Source organism: Oreochromis aureus, linkage group 3, assembly GCF_013358895.1.
Source record: "Oreochromis aureus strain Israel breed Guangdong linkage group 3, ZZ_aureus, whole genome shotgun sequence".
NCBI lineage: Eukaryota > Metazoa > Chordata > Actinopteri > Cichliformes > Cichlidae > Oreochromis > Oreochromis aureus.
The window spans coordinates 131,577,700-131,593,790 of NC_052944.1; the positions used below are offsets into that span (position 1 = coordinate 131,577,700).

Here is a 16,091-nt window from a genome sequence, read left to right on the forward strand (position 1 = left end):
GGATTGTGGTTTTAAAAGTTGAAGTTTCATGTATTTCATATGTTGCTTATTATTTTAATTTAGTTATTTAATTTAGTTATTTTTATTTATTCTACTGTGAAGTGTTTAACAACAACACATTGATGTATGTAATACCATTAAACATGATATACACTTGTATATATGTCTGAAAAACATTATGCTGTATATTAAAATTTGTATTTTCTCCAGAATGTTTGTTCATCTTTTCAGTTCAATTCAAAAATTTGTTTTTTACATTAACTTTTTATTATTTGTCTTATGAATTAGAGATTTATAATACATAATTCCACTCTTGAAGTGATTAGAAGAATATGAACTTTTGTTATTCATTCAGAGGTTTTCTGACTAAATTTTCTTTTGTCATTACTCATCTTTTTCTAATTTACATTTTAAACATTTTCAGCTATTTTCAGCTATTTTCTGTGTGAAAATTAGCTTTCAAAAGTTCTGCACTTTTGTTTTCAGTTTAAAAATTCTGTATTTTCCAGCTAATTCAGCATTTTTAACTTAAAATTCAGCAATTAATTCATTTCAGTGCATACATTCAGATTCAAGCATTCACACTGCAGTTTCTTCAGAAAATGCACTTTCTAGTTATATTTTATCTATTCCGTACGCTTTTTGTACTCCTACTCCTTCAAAACCGTTCAACTTAGAAAAACCGTTCAAACACCCTTAGATTCCTCTTCTTTTGGACATGACTGCTTCTATTTTTCTCATTTTTAACATTTATATTTTTAATTTTATTCAACTTTTTTCAACAAAAATTTCCCATGTATTTCAATGGGGAGACCCTTCAAATCCTCATTCAACTTACTCATTTTTAAACTCCTACTACTTCCACATACGTTGACATAGAGCCACCATTCAAACTTTAAAACGAAGACAAGACATTCAGCTATTCAACTTGTATTTATCTTTTCAATATCTATTATTCTTTTTCTTCAGTTCCAGTTTAAGTTTCATGATGTTTTTTCAGCCGTTTCAGAGTTTATAATGGGTGTGTATGGGACGGAATGTTGGGGCTAGAGTGAGACAGCTCAACTGCTAGAGTGAGAGGAGCAAAAAATTAATCTTAAAATCTTTTTAAAACTGCTGCTGCGTCCGCAGCGTTTGCTCTGAGGTATGATTTTACCCTCAAAACGTAGCCATCGCTGTCCTCTTTCATCCAATGTGTTTACTATTATCCTAGGTGTTATGGTTCTTTCATAAATGTCACCAAAGCACAGCCTCCTCCCTCCAACTCCTCCATAGACTCTAATGTTAAAATGGCTCAGAAGGTTCGTTTGAAAATCAGAAGAGCATGGTGTTTTTACACTGTCACCACGTCCATATAATAAACTCCACAGGCATGAAAACTGAGAATTCAGTAGACTAGACCTTGCTGTCGCTCTCGGTGAAAGAATTTGGTCAATAGGAGTTGTACTTTTCATTTGGGAGCGATTTGTTTCAGCCTGACTTTTCTGTTCATTTTAAGCAGCAAAAGTGAGGTGCATGTCTGTGCGTGTGTATGGAGCCAATGGGTGCAGTCACTATAGCAACCAGGCTCACACCTGCCTGCCTAACGAGCTCTCTCTCACTGTGCCAAGATTCATCTTAAACACTTCTCTTTCAACTGCTGCTGTGTCCACAGTGTTTGCTCTACAGCCATCATTTTACCCTCAAAACGTCGCCATCGTTCTTGTCTTTCCAGCACCGTGTCTTTCAAAGCTCAGAGATGTAAACCTTTAAAACTGTGTGGATCCAAGTGGAGGGATCACATTTTAGTCATTCAGTGATTCAAAGAATATGAACTTTTAATATTCATTCAGATGTTTTCTGACTCTAAATATTCTTTTCTCATTTCTTATGTTTCTCTAATTTACAATTTAAACATTTTCAGCTCTTTTCCAACTTCTTCTCTGTGGTTGTCAGCTTTTAGCAGTTCAGCTTTTTTGTTTTCAGGTGCAGATTTCTGTATTTTTTCATCTCATTCAACATTTTTAACTTAAAATTCAGCAATTAATTCATTTCAGTGCATACATTCAGATTCAAGCATTCACACAGCAGTTTCTTCAGAAAATGCACTTTCTAGTTATAATACTGATTTCATTTCCGTAGGTACTTAAGGTAGGAGGGTACTTATTGTACTTAAAGTAGGTCAGCATTAGCAGCTAATGCTAATACCGTTTTCTTTTGCTTTATAACAATGTGAGCAGCTAAAGCTGAGTCGGATTCTGTTATAAGCTAATCCTATTTAGCATTATCCAATAATGCTCACCATGTTTTCCCTTCAATTTTAACAATGTGAGTAGCTAATGCTACTCTTTTCCCCTGCATTTTAACGATGTGAGGAGTTAATGCGATTTAGGCTGCTATTAGCGGCTAATGCTAATTTAAGGATTAAAACCATTAGCAGTCAAAGCTAATACCGTTTCCCCTTGCTTTATAACAATGTTAGAAGATTTTGATAAGTATTTCATGGTGTCAGCACATCAACTCTGTTATTAAGAAAATGGGACAGGGTATAGCTATAGCTAGGAAATGCTCCTTTTATATTACTTCTTCAATTATGAAAGGTGTCATTAATGCACTAGTATTATCTCATCTAGAGTACTGCTCAATCATTTGGTCAGCAGCTAATAAGACAGATCTGAACAGACTTCAGTTAGTCCAAAATAGGGCGGCCAGATTAGTGTTAAGGTGTTCATATTATACAAACATTGATAAAATGCACGATAAACTTTCTTGGCTTTCTGTACAAGCTAAATTATACTATGGCTTACTTGTATTTTTAAAGAAAGCAGTACTGGTAAACACACCACACTTTTTTTATGCTCAGTTGCAGTATCCAGATGAAATACATAATCATGCTACACGATTCTCAATCAACCACAATTTAGTAACTCCTCGAGTTAAAAGTAACTTTTTGAAAAACTCTGTTATATTTAGAGCATCTTTTCAGTGGAATAAGTTGCCTTATGCAATTAGAGAATTGGCTTCTATTCATACTTTTAAAAATCACCTAAAAGCCTATTTAGGCAGTTTTTAATTTATTTGTAAATACTGTAAGAGGGTAATGTCACTTGTAATGGAAATTGTGTATTTTGTTTGAGTGTTTTATATATTTTTTTATATTAACATGTTTATATTTTTATAATTGTAAAACTTTATTGTGGATGTAAGAGCCAAATTATGTGGATATTTTGCATCCAATTCATTGTGTAACATTTTATTCGATGGTATTTGATGGTTTGGGCCCCAGGAAGACTAGCAACCACTGTTGTGGAAGCTAATGGGGTTCCCTATAAATAAACAAACTAATTGGAGGTGAATCCGCTAATGTCAACACTGTTATCGCTTAAATTTTAACAATGTGTGTAGGTAACGCTAACACTCTTTTCCCCTGCTTTATAGGAATGTGAGCAGCTAATGCTCAGTAGGTTGCCGTTAGCAGCTAATACTAATTTGATGTGGATTTGTATTATCCGCTAATGCTAGCAAAGTTTTCCCTTCAATTTTAACAACGTAAGTAGATAATGCTAATGCTAATACCCTTTTCTCCTGCGTTATAACGATGTGAGGAGTTTATACTAAGTAAGCTGCCATTAGCAGCAAATTTTAATACTGTTTTCCCTTGCTTTCTAACAAGGTGAGCAGCTTAGCTAAGTAGGCCCTTTCCTTCTCTCTGGATTTGTGTGACCATGATGTATTCTGACAAAATCTACATTAACACACATATTTCTGTTACTGTTCTCAAACAACAGAATGAGAATTAAGTATTGATTTTAAGACAGCCCATAAACACCATGAGCTTATCAGAGTTTCCAGCATTTAAGCTTCCATTTCCAAATGTTAGCTGCTCCTGTCTGCCTCTTTGTCACACACACAGACTGAAATGATTCACAGCCTTGTTTGTCACTGAATGTCACTGTGACTGTGGACATACAGCATGGGAAACATACACATGGCTGACACTTTATTAGGTACACAGTGGCCACTGTTTTAGGTACAGTACACCTGTAACCTAATAAAGTGCATCTAAAGTTAAAAAATGTTGTCTCTGTCCAAATATTTATGGACCTAACTGTAGGTCTACTTTAAATGAAACTCTCGACATGACTTACCAGTTATCATTAATGTTCCTGCAAACAGACTCCCTGGAGACCCCCTACATAAATAGCTAGACTAGTGTGTCTGTCCCTGACAATATTCCTGCATGTGTGATTGTTCATGTCTCATCCTCAGGAAACAAACAGGAAGTGAGTGAAGGACACAGGAAATGTTTCCAGCTCTTCCTCCTCTATCAGACATTCTCTCCATACCTGAGAGTGTCCAGTCTCCAGCCTGGATCCTTCAGTCCAGCTGACAGCATCTTCGTTCCTGAGTTCCCTGGATGATTGTAGCTCAGGTCCAGCTCTCTCAGATGGGAGGGGTTGGAGCTCAGAGCTGAGGCCAGAGAAGTACAGCCTTCCTCTGTGATCAGACAGCCTGACAGACTGCAGACACACAAAACAACAATCCATCTGTCAACAATCATTTTCTCTTTGTCACAATAACATCTATCCATTTACATCCATTCAATGTAACTTTATTTACAAGTGACAATTCCCAACGGACAACAAGTCATCTGAAGCTCTTTAACAGTGTAAGGTAACAGCCTCCAATATTAGATAGAAAGCCCCAACCATCAGACAATCCACCGTGAGCAGCACTTGGTGATGGTGGGAAGGAAGAACTCCCTTTGACACAAAGATCCTCCCAGTGAAAACATGCTCCAGGATTAGCATCTACCATGACTGGTTGCAGGGTGAGGGAAAAGAGAAGAGATGAGCTCAGAGAGACAAGAACAAAACACAAACTAAGGAGAGAGAAGACAAAAGTTAAGGACATGCAGTAGTGACATATCAAAGCATCAGGAGTGAAAAGAGGGGAGTGGAGAAGAAAGCAGAGCATCATGGGAAGTCCACCGACAGCCTGAAGCTATAGCAGCATAATTAAGGGATGGTTCAGGGTCACCTGATCCAGCTGTAAGTATAAGCTTTATGAAAAAGGAAAGTTTAAGCTGATCTTCAAAGTAGAGAGGGTGTCTGTCTCCTGAACTCAAACTGGGAGCTGCTTCCACATCTAGTCACACATAGCCAGGCTGAGTCGTTAGATTAGTCGAAAGTAAAGTCAGAAAGTCATTATTTGTGTCACATTTTAGCGGAAATGTAGAAAAACTATCCAAAAGTTATTTCTAAATCAGCGGTCCCCAACCCCCGGGCCACGGACCAGTACCGGTCTGTGAGTCATTTGGTACCGGGCCGCAAGAGTTGAGACTCTCAGGTGTGAAATGTATGGTTTTCAGGGGTTTTATCAGTTTTTAGCGTTATTTTGTTATCGTTTTTTTCATTAACTTGGTTTTCCTGGGTCTTTTCACGTGTGTTATGAATATATGTTTTTTTTTCAGTACCGGTACTAGTTTTATTTTGTTGTATTTTTCCACGACACCTTAAAGGCCGGTCCGCGAAAATATTGTTGGGCACAAACCGGTCCGTGGCACAAAAAAGGTTGGGGACCGCTGGTTTAAATGGTGAAAAAAGCTGTAAAGAAAACAGAAAGAGTCAACAAAAGCCTCTTTAGAGGGTCACCAGTTTAAAACTCAGACATTTAAACTGGTTTCTCTCCTTCTCTGCTCCATTTCCTCTCTAGACTTCCTCTTCCTAGCAGGGGTTTGATTGGCTGAACGTCCTTTTAGCCTTTCTTTAGTTCTTTGGGTGCTAATCAAAAAGGAAAACACACGAGTCATGTGACGTGACATAAGAAGCACTCTGATTGGTTGGGATTGACAAACTATGGTGCTGTTTGCAAGCTTAGCTTTGCAGTGCCAAGAAGATCTCTTAAATAGGGATGAGATGCTCCACAGTGACATTTCCACACTTTGGAGCTTCTGAAGTGCAGATGTTTGGAAACGCTGCTCCAACACGTGGTTCAAACACTCAGATCACGTGACCTCAGCTGCCACAGGTGGCATACCTGCTGCTTCCAGGCATTGCCAGGCTCAGGAATTCCCATTTTTGATTGGCTGGTCTTTTGGACTGGGCCTTGTAATGACTGAATGATCCTTTTATAGCACTGCTTCAGTTTATTCCACACACTTTCAGTCCATTCAGCATAGAGAGAGCAAAACACTGTCTGTAACATCATTAGAAGATCTCAGTAAAAACACCACCTCTTCTTCAAGGACTAAATCAAACAGGCACCAGTTTTCAGCTCTGTCTGCGCTCTACTTTTTTCTACTGTAAACAGAAAATAGGATTTACTGCATTCAGGGATATCATCCTCACTGTCTTGATGCATTCTCAAACATCCAGGAAAGTAAATCTCCAAAAGTTGAATCTGTTCATCTGGACGTAGCATTTTGTGGGAGAAACATTTCGTCACTCATCCAAGTGACTTCTTCAGTCTCAGCTGACTGCAGGTTTCCCCAACCTTATAAACAGTACATTTGCATAATGACTGAAACCAGCCCACTGAAGGAACAATGGGCTGTGAAGTCAGTTCCCTAATCATAATTATGGAAGAATATAGAAGGGGTTACTTGAATAGGATGAGGGACCTATGGATTCTTCGATACCCAACATCCACAATGACGGCGAAACAACTAGTAGCTCAGTGTTCCAACATTCGAAAGAAGGGAGTGCTCTCACAGCTAGAGATTGACGAGGTACAACATAAATGCTATGGCAAGGGTGAGCCAGGACGCCAGGTCAGGGGGATATATCATCACCCACACCCAAGATTGGGTACTGTCATGTAATTAATATATTCTTAGTGCTTATTTTCTTATTATATTGTTTTATGTATGTTAGTAATAAAAGCTTGTAAAGCAAGGCCACTTTTGACTCAAAAACTAAGTGCTCGGCCAGACTGAAAACAGGAACTTGATGTAGAGCTGTACAAGCATATTAATAAATACAGGAAACCAGACAAAAAGAGGAACTAGTGACATGAAACCATGTGTGACGTGTAAAGTATCAAAATAACACCTATATGAGACACATTTTACCTTATAATGTTAGAGTTTCTGCAACTGGCTTTTGGGCTGTGCAGGGCTCTCTCTTCCGGAAGATGATTGAATAAATATGTAAATGTTTTGACCACTATGGGTTGGGTTTTCCCTGTTCTATCATGGGGATCAAAGAATCGGGTTTTAATATTTGGTGTTTCCACCCAGCTACGGCAAGGGGGAGCCAGGACGCCAGGTCAGAGGGGAGATAACATCACCCACACCATCTTTCAGGTCAGTTTCTCTTGCACTCAACCATCCTTCTCCTATCACACTTGGGGCTTGGTACCCAATCTTGGGGATCATGGCCAAGCTCGAAACCTGGATCTCTTGCAGCCGGTTACCAAGACTACGTGAAGTACCCTCAGAAGGTCTGCTAGATGATGTTAATGCAGCACAGATGATACCTACAGTCACGATTACCAAGACTAACAAGCTGATCTACAATACGGCAGCAGCGATTAGTGAGATGGTTGGCTATAAGTTGAACAGCCACAAGGATTAGTACCCTACATGGGGAAGGAGGCTAGAGGGCAAGACCAAAGTAGCACGGAGGGAGGTTAGCCAACTAACGGAGGTGCAGAAAGGTGCGACACAGAAGGTGCATAGAAAATACAGCAAGCTGTCCATACCTGAGGCCTTGGAAACTGCCGAGCAAAGACTCACAGCCTTGGCCAGCCGCTTGAGGAGGTACACCAGAGAGATAGAAGGCAGGAGAATAAACCAGCTGTTCTCCACAGAACCAGCCAAGGTGTACTCTCAGTGGCAAGGGAACAATAAGAGAACAGCACCACCAAGGCTGGAGATGGAGCAATACTGGAAGAACATATGGGAGAAGGACGCAACCCATAACGGCAATGCTCAGTGGCTAGTGGATCTGAGGGCAGACCATAGCAACTGAACAGGATCCAGTAACCATCAGGGTGGCAGGCATCCAAGCAAGGGTCTCTAGTATGAAGAATTGGACAGCACCAGGGCCCGACATGGTTCACGCCTACTGGCTGAAGAAGCTAACTGCACTCCACGAGCGTCTGGCAGCACAAATGAACCAGCTGCTAGTTAACGAGAGACACCCAGAATGGCTAACGAAGGTCGGACGGTCCTGATCCTGAAGGACCCCCAGAAGGGACCGGTCCCATCCAACTACCAACCAATAACCTGCCTCAGTACTACATGGAAGCTCCTGTCAGGCATCATATCGGCTAAGATGAACAGGCACATGGGTCAATACATGAGTGGGGCACAGAAAGGGATTGACAAGAATACCAGAGGGGCAAAACACCAGCTACTGGTAGACAGAACAGTCAGCCGAGACTGCAAGACCAGGCTGACCAACCTGTGCACTGCCTGGATTGATTACAAGAAGGCCTATGACTCAGTGCCCCACAGCTGGATACTAGAATGCCTAGAACAAGATCAACAGGACCCTAAGAGCCTTCATCAGGAACTCAATGGGGATGTGGCGTACAACACTAGAGGCCAACTCCAAGCCTATAGCACAAGTCACCATCAAGTGCGGGATCTACCAAGGAGATGCTCTGTCCCCACTGCTGTTCTACATAGGCCTGAACCCCCTCAGTGAGATCATTACCAAGACTGGCTACGGATACCGACTACGGAATGGAGCGGTTGTCAACCTATTATCCTGTACATGGATAATAATAATGATAATAATGCATTGGATTTATATAGCGCTTTTCAAGGCACCCAAAGCGCTTTACAATGACATTATTCATTCACACACTGGTGGAGGCAAGCTACAGTTGTAGCCACAGCTGCCCTGGGGCAGACTGACAGAAGCGAGGCTGCCATATCGCGCCATCGGCCCCTCTGGCCAACACCAGTAGGCGGTAGGGTAAAGTGTCTTGCCCAAGGACACAACGACCAGGACAGAGAGGCCGGGGATCGAACCGGCGACCTTCCGGTTACAGGTGCCCTTCCCAACCCCCTGAGCCACGGTCGCCCCTGGATGACATCAAGCTGTATGCCAAGAGTGAACGAGACATCAATTCACTGATCCACACTACCAGGATATACAGCAATGATATCGGGATGTCATTAGGACTGGAAAAGTGTAGTCACATGATAACAAAGAGAGGGAAGATAGTCAGAACTGAGGGGATTGAACTACCAGAAGGCAACATTGCAGACATAGAGAACTGAAAGACAGCACAGAGGCACTAATCATGGCAGCACAGGAACAAGCACTGAGCACAAGATCCATACAGGCTGGGGTCTATCACACCAAGCAAGACCCCAGGTGCAGGCTGTGTAAAAATGCCCCTGAGACAATCCAGCACATAACAGCAGGGTGCAACATGCTAGCAGGCAGGGCATAAATGGAACGCCATATGTTTGTGTGTGTGCGGTAGGCTCACTTTAGCATAGGGGGTCTAGCCTTAGGACCCTTACTGGATACAGACGCCCCAGGCAGGAATCGAACTTGCGATCTTCTGCTCCAAAGGCGTGTAGTCTAACCACTACGCTATCCAGCTGCTATATATATATGTGTATATACAAAATTCACGGTTTGGTTCAGTTCGATACTTTGGTGTCATGGTTCGATATTTTTTCGATACAAAAAAATGTTCATGCCTTTTTAATTTGTCATTTATTAAAATTATAAATATATATTTTAACTCAAAAGTACAGTTTTTAAATTTAATGTTGCTGAAACAACAAAAAAAAATAAAAAAATAAATAAATCTATCAGATCGAGAAATCACTCATCTTTGGAAAAGAGAGTTTATTACAGAGAAAGGGCTCTTTCCAAAATAAAAGCTATACTATACGCTTTTTCTGGGGTATATTCTCAGCAGCATATTAAACATATCAGGTCCCCATAAGGAGAATCATGTGCTAACGGCTGTCTAAATGACGCGGGTAAAGTCTGTAGCATGCGTGCTTGTTGTTTTTGTCTGCTTCCACTTGTCTTTGAACTAGGATGATGTCAGCGTAAATTGTCAGTCATATTCGTTGTATTCCCACTAGTGCTGTCAGCAATAATCTCGTTAAAATGACACTAACGCCATAACGCGGCAAATCTCCGTTAACGAGTTACAGCGAATCGCCCCGTGCGTGAGGCTGGACGGCGTCAACACGTTAACGAGCTAACTGCGCTAATGCACTAGTTCCCACCAATGTAAGTGAGCATTGCGTGGCACATCCGACATACTGTTTTACTTTTGTCCATGACGTGGTTACCATCAAGGTCATGCTTCACATGAAAACCAAAATAGTAGCGTTGAGGCAGTTGCCATGATGCAACGAGCTTAACTGATAACTGATAACTAACTTAACGAGTCTTGCTAGCTTGCGCTGCACTCAGTGGATCTGCACTCGACAGTGTAGCCTAGGCGGAGTAGTCGAACGCAGATCCACTGACCGTTCAACACAGACAGCATCGCCAGAAGAAAAGTTGTTAAAATTAATTAAAAATGTTGTATTGTTCGATACATATGCGAACCGAACCGAAAGCACTGTATAGAACGGTTCAATATCGATATGAGTATTGTTGCACCCCTAATGTATATATATATATATATACATATATATATATATATATATATACACACATATATATATATATACACACATACAACACCCATCTCGCCCCTGCGGGCGGTTTATCCTTCAAGCTCGGGTCCTCTACCAGAGGCCTGGGAGCTTGAGGGTCCTGCGCAGTATCTTAGCTGTTCCCAGGACTGCGCTCTTCTGGACAGAGATCTCCGATGTTGTTCCCGGGATCTGCTGGAGCCACTCGCCTAGCTTGGGAGTCACCGCACCTAGTGCTCCGATTACCACGGGACCACCGTTACCTTCACCCTCCACATCCTCTCGAGCTCTTCTCTGAGCCCTTGGTATTTCTCCAGCTTCTCGTGTTCCTTCTTCCTGATATTGCTGTCATTCGAACCGCTACATCGATCACTACAGCCGTCTTCTTCTGTTTGTCTACCACCACTATGTCCGGTTGGTTAGCCACCACCATTTTGTCCGTCTGCATCTGGAAGTCCCACAGGATCTTAGCTCGGTCATTCTCCATCACCCTTGGGGGCGTCTCCCATTTTGACCTCGGGACTTCCAGGTTATACTCGGCACAGATGTTCCTGTACACTATGCCGGCCACTTGGTTATGGCGTTCCATGTATGCCTTGCCTGCTAGCATCTTGCACCCTGCTGTTATGTGCTGGATTGTCTCTGGGGCATCTTTACACAGCCTGCACCTGGGGTCTTGCCTGGTGTGATAGACCCCAGCCTCTATGGATCTTGTACTCAGAGCTTGTTCTTGTGCTGCCATGATTAGTGCCTCTGTGCTGTCTTTCAGTCCAGCTTTGTCCAGCCACTGGTAGGATTTCTGGATATCAGCCACCTCCTCTATCTGCCGGTGGTACATACCGTGCAGGGGCCTGTATATATATATATATATATATATATGCATACACACACACACACACACATATATATATATATACACACATATATATATATATATACACACACATATATATATATATATACACACAAATATATATATATACACACACACATATATATATATATACACACACACACACATATATATATATACACATATATATATATATATATATATATACACACACATATATATATATATATATATATATATACACACATATATATATATATATATATATATACACACACATATATATATATATATATATATAGTTTTTCTAAACAGGCTCCACCACTCTGCAGTCTGCCCCCCATCCCATTACTAGCAACCATAATGATGCCCCGCCCAGCTACCGGCTCCTTTTGCCAACCTACATAGCCATACAACCTCCCCAGCAAATAGTTTGCATTCAGTGCCTTCTCTAATGACTTCTGAAGTCTTAATTCAGCTCAAGACGCTGTAGATTCCCGTCAGTAACACTTTCAGTCCGCTAGCAAAATGTAGTTCTATTAATCTAAGTCCCAAAAAACTGAATTTTGGAACTGAAATTGAATTGTAGAACTGAAACTGAATGGTGAGAAATGAAACTGAAATTATTCGAGAGCTGAATTTTTAAAGGATAAAATGCAGTTTCAAAGCAAATCAATTCATTTTCAAAATATAAAATTCAATTTCAATTTAATGATGATCATTTTCAAACCATAAATTCAATTTCAAATTAGACTAATTCAAATTCAGTTTTCAAAAGCTTTTATTCAAGTTACAATTCAGATTCAATCTGAGCAATTCAAATTCAAATTTAACTTATTCAAATTCAGTTTCTGATGGCACAGATTTCTGCCCATAGCTCAGTAGGTAGAGTGGTGGCCCCAAGATCGGAAGGTCGGGAGTTTACTTCCGCTGAACAGCTACCCTGAGGTACCTGTGAGCAAGGTACCATCCCTATACACTGCTCCCCGGGTGCCCAATCGCTACCCACTGCTTCACTGAATGAATGGGCTAAATGCAGAGAAGAAATTTCACCACGGGGATCAATAATGTATACATTATTATTATTATTAGATGTAAAAAAGGCATGGATTACTGTCTCAAAAAGCTGTTTTGATAGATGGGCTTCATATCGGCTAACTGCCTCAAATGAAAAAAAGCTAGATCTTACAACAGCTCTGACCTGGCTTTCGAGTTTAAGCTCTGCCTCCATTTTAACTCCCAGATTAGTGATGACAGGTTTAACATAATGTGCCAGAAAACCAAGATCTATAGTAGTGGTCTCAGAAGTGCCACCAAAAACCATCACTTCTGTTTTCTGCTCATTAAAACGTAAAAAGTTCAAAGTGTGAAGAGTAGAGAGATATTTTACTGCTATTATTTGCTGCTATTTTTATAATCATCATTACCATTTCATTATTAATAGTGATGTTGCATGCAGATGCATTCAGATGTTCAAATATATTGGTATTATATCAGTCTTTATTACAGGTCCAGGAAGAACCACTTTAAACTGGAGGTGAATCTATAATGTTTTTCAATGCTCCTATATAATAATCTTAAATGTTTCTGTGTAGACTGCAGGGACAGGAAATACATTCTGTGCCAAAATGAGACAGGAAACACTTCTGCAGGGCATGCTTCTGCAGAAGCGAAACTGAAACCAGAGTCTAAGTGCAAGTTAAGAGCAGGGTGTTTTGTTATGCATTTATCTTTGATTTAAGCTTTAAGGGGTTGTATTAGATTGAAACATTTGTTTTATACATTTTACATATAAGTCAAGATCAGTACACACAGGATGGCCTTATCCTGGTTGCCTAAGTTGAGGTCAACTAAGGTTCAGAGAGCACATGCAAACTCTGCACCCACAGACAGACATATACACACACACACACATAGTTTCAGTATATGCTGGCCTTCTGTCTGGTGGAAAGGTTACGAGGCTTAGCTGATGAAGTGAAGGGTGAAATAAAGGGCAGCAGAGGCTGACACACACACACATATTAGAGAGACTCATTTATATAGGTAAGAGTTAATCATGTTTTGCTTGCAACTGCAAAATTGTGCCTGCGTAAGTGACAGGTTGTGCAGAAAGTGTGCCTGATGTTCCAGACAGATAAGCGAGCGTCCGGGGACAACAGGAAGACACCTGGGATCGAGACGAGAAGATGATCTTTTCAAACTGTGTTAAAAGTCATTGTGGTTTTGAGTTGACGTATGCTTTGTTTGAGTCTGCCTGGCAACAGGAAGACTGCCAACCCTATAAAACCTTGGTTTGACCATTGTAAGACAGTTCGACGCTGAAATCTGCACAGCGGTCGGACTCACACATGTGTTCATTAAAATGTCGTCTAATTGCACCCGGCCGGATCAGTGGTGGTTATTTTGGATTCCTCCTCAATATCTGGACCTTAACAAAAGCCATCCAGGCCCTTATTTCATCAAGGCATCTGAGCAGAGGATCTACTGAGAAGCCATTTATCTTTTTAAATGGGAAATAAATCTAGGAGTCATCGGCATAACAGTGGAAAGAAATCCCATGTTTCATAAAAATAGAGCCAAGGGGTAGGAGATATAGGGAGAAAAGAAGCAGGCCTAAAACTGAACCCTGTGTGACCTCACATTGAAGAGAAGCAGCAGAGGATACAAACTCACCAAGTTTCACAGAGAAAGTTCGCTGTGCCAAATAGGATCTGAACCACTGCAGTGTGGTACTCCTAACACCCACCAACTGCTCTAAACGGGAAATCAAAATGTTATGATCCACTGTATCAAAAGCAGCAGTTAAATCTAAAAGCACGTTAATAACACAGTCACCTGAGTCAGTTGCTAAAAACATATCATTAAAAACCTTGAAAAGAGCAGATTCGGTACTAAGTAAAGCTTTAAAACTAGATTGGAAAGCTTCTAAAATACCGTGTTCTTCTAAAAAGGAAATTAATTGCTTGTAAACTACCGTCTCAAGAATTCTTGAGATAAAAAGGCAGTTTGGAATTAGGCCTGTAATTTGCAATAATATCAGGATCAAGAGCAGGTTTCTTGAGTACAGGCTGAATCACTGTATGTTTAAGATTCACAGGTACAACACCATAGGACAGACTACTATTTACAATGGATTGGACAAATGGTGCTATAGTGAGGAAAACCTCTGAAAAATTGAAGATAGCAGAGCTACGGACAGGGATAGACGGGTCAAAAACGGGAAATCTGCGCTTTATCAATAAGGAAGTGTAGGAAATTTTCACAAATTTCCTGAGAGGTCTCGACACCAACAGTCTGTGGAGCATGAAGGACCATGTCAATAGTCTTAAATAAGGCATGAGGCTTACGGCAGTTTACTTAATCTGTGCCCCGCTGAAGCTCAAGATGCTGTAGGTCCGCTCAGTAACACTGGTTCCACAGGTAAAACGTAGCTCTATTAACTGGTACTCGATTACTGTGGGCTTTCACAAAGGACCCGGATGTATGACCCAAAAAACTGAATTTCAGAACTGAAATTGAAAGGTGAGCAGTGAAACTGAAAGCATTCAAGAGCTACATTTAAAGAAGGATGGAATACAATTTCAAATTAAATTAATTCATTTTCAAAATATAAGATTCAGTTTCAGTTTAGTGACGATCATTTTCAAACCAATACATTGGATTTCAAATTAGGTCAATTAAAATTCAGTTTTAGAAGCTTTTATTCAATCGTAGGAATTCAAATTTGAATTTAACTTAATCAGTTCAGTTCCTGATGGCACAAAGTTCTGCCCATATTGTGGGTAATTCTTCAAAAATATTCAAAACAAGCATTTTTACACCTGTTAATTAAATAAAATCATTTCTGCTCTTTAATACGTAAACAATTCAACTGGAATATGGTGTCCAATGAGTGCCAAAATTGGCCTTTCTGTACAACGTCTAGATATTCATGTATTAACATGTAATTTTTCACTGTTTCATTTTAGAAACATAAATCTTTGCACAGATGTTTAAATTCTGGTTACTGAATTTCTGAAATAAAATGTAAACTGAAGCATATTTTTAAAGGGTCGTATGCTGAAAAAATGAACAAATAAATTAGACGAGGATGAAATTTACTTTTTCTGTGTTCCAGTCTCAGTAACTTTGAAACAGTAATATCTGATGCAATATTTACACCTCTAATGAAATCTCACAAGTGTTAGCTTTATTTTGATACCAGGATTGTAGACACAGAGTTTGTAATTGCACGAGAAATACTCATTTTATTTTGGGCATTTAATTTTTGAGCAGGAAGCAAGGCCGGACAGTCCTGATCCTCAAGGACCTCCAGAAGGGACCGGTCCCCTTCAACTACCGCCCAATAACTTGCCTGAGCACCATGTGGAAGCTCCTGTCAGGCATCATAGCGGCTAAGATGAACAGCCACATACATGGAACGCCATAACCAAGTGGCTGGCATAGTGTACAGGAACATATGCGTCGAGTATGACCTGGAAGTCCCGAGGTCAAAATGGGAGACGCCCCCAAGGGTGATGGAGAATGCTCAGTCCTGTGGGACTTCCAGATACAGACGGACAAAATGGTGGTGGCTAACCAACCGGACATAGCGGTGGTAGACAAACAGAAGAAAGCGGACGTAGTGATCGA

General features: G+C 40.5%; 1 protein-coding gene across 1 annotated transcript in view; it reads right to left on the reverse strand.

The window, feature by feature from the left end:
* The window catches only part of LOC120435337 (NLR family CARD domain-containing protein 3-like), a 68,421-nt gene that overhangs the window by 35,312 nt on the left and 17,018 nt on the right, over nt 1-16,091 (reverse strand). Inside the window, exon 4 of the mRNA XM_039604742.1 lies at nt 4,326-4,499. Coding sequence (XP_039460676.1) covers nt 4,326-4,499 — 174 coding nt within the window. The remainder of the gene's footprint in view (nt 1-4,325; nt 4,500-16,091) is intronic.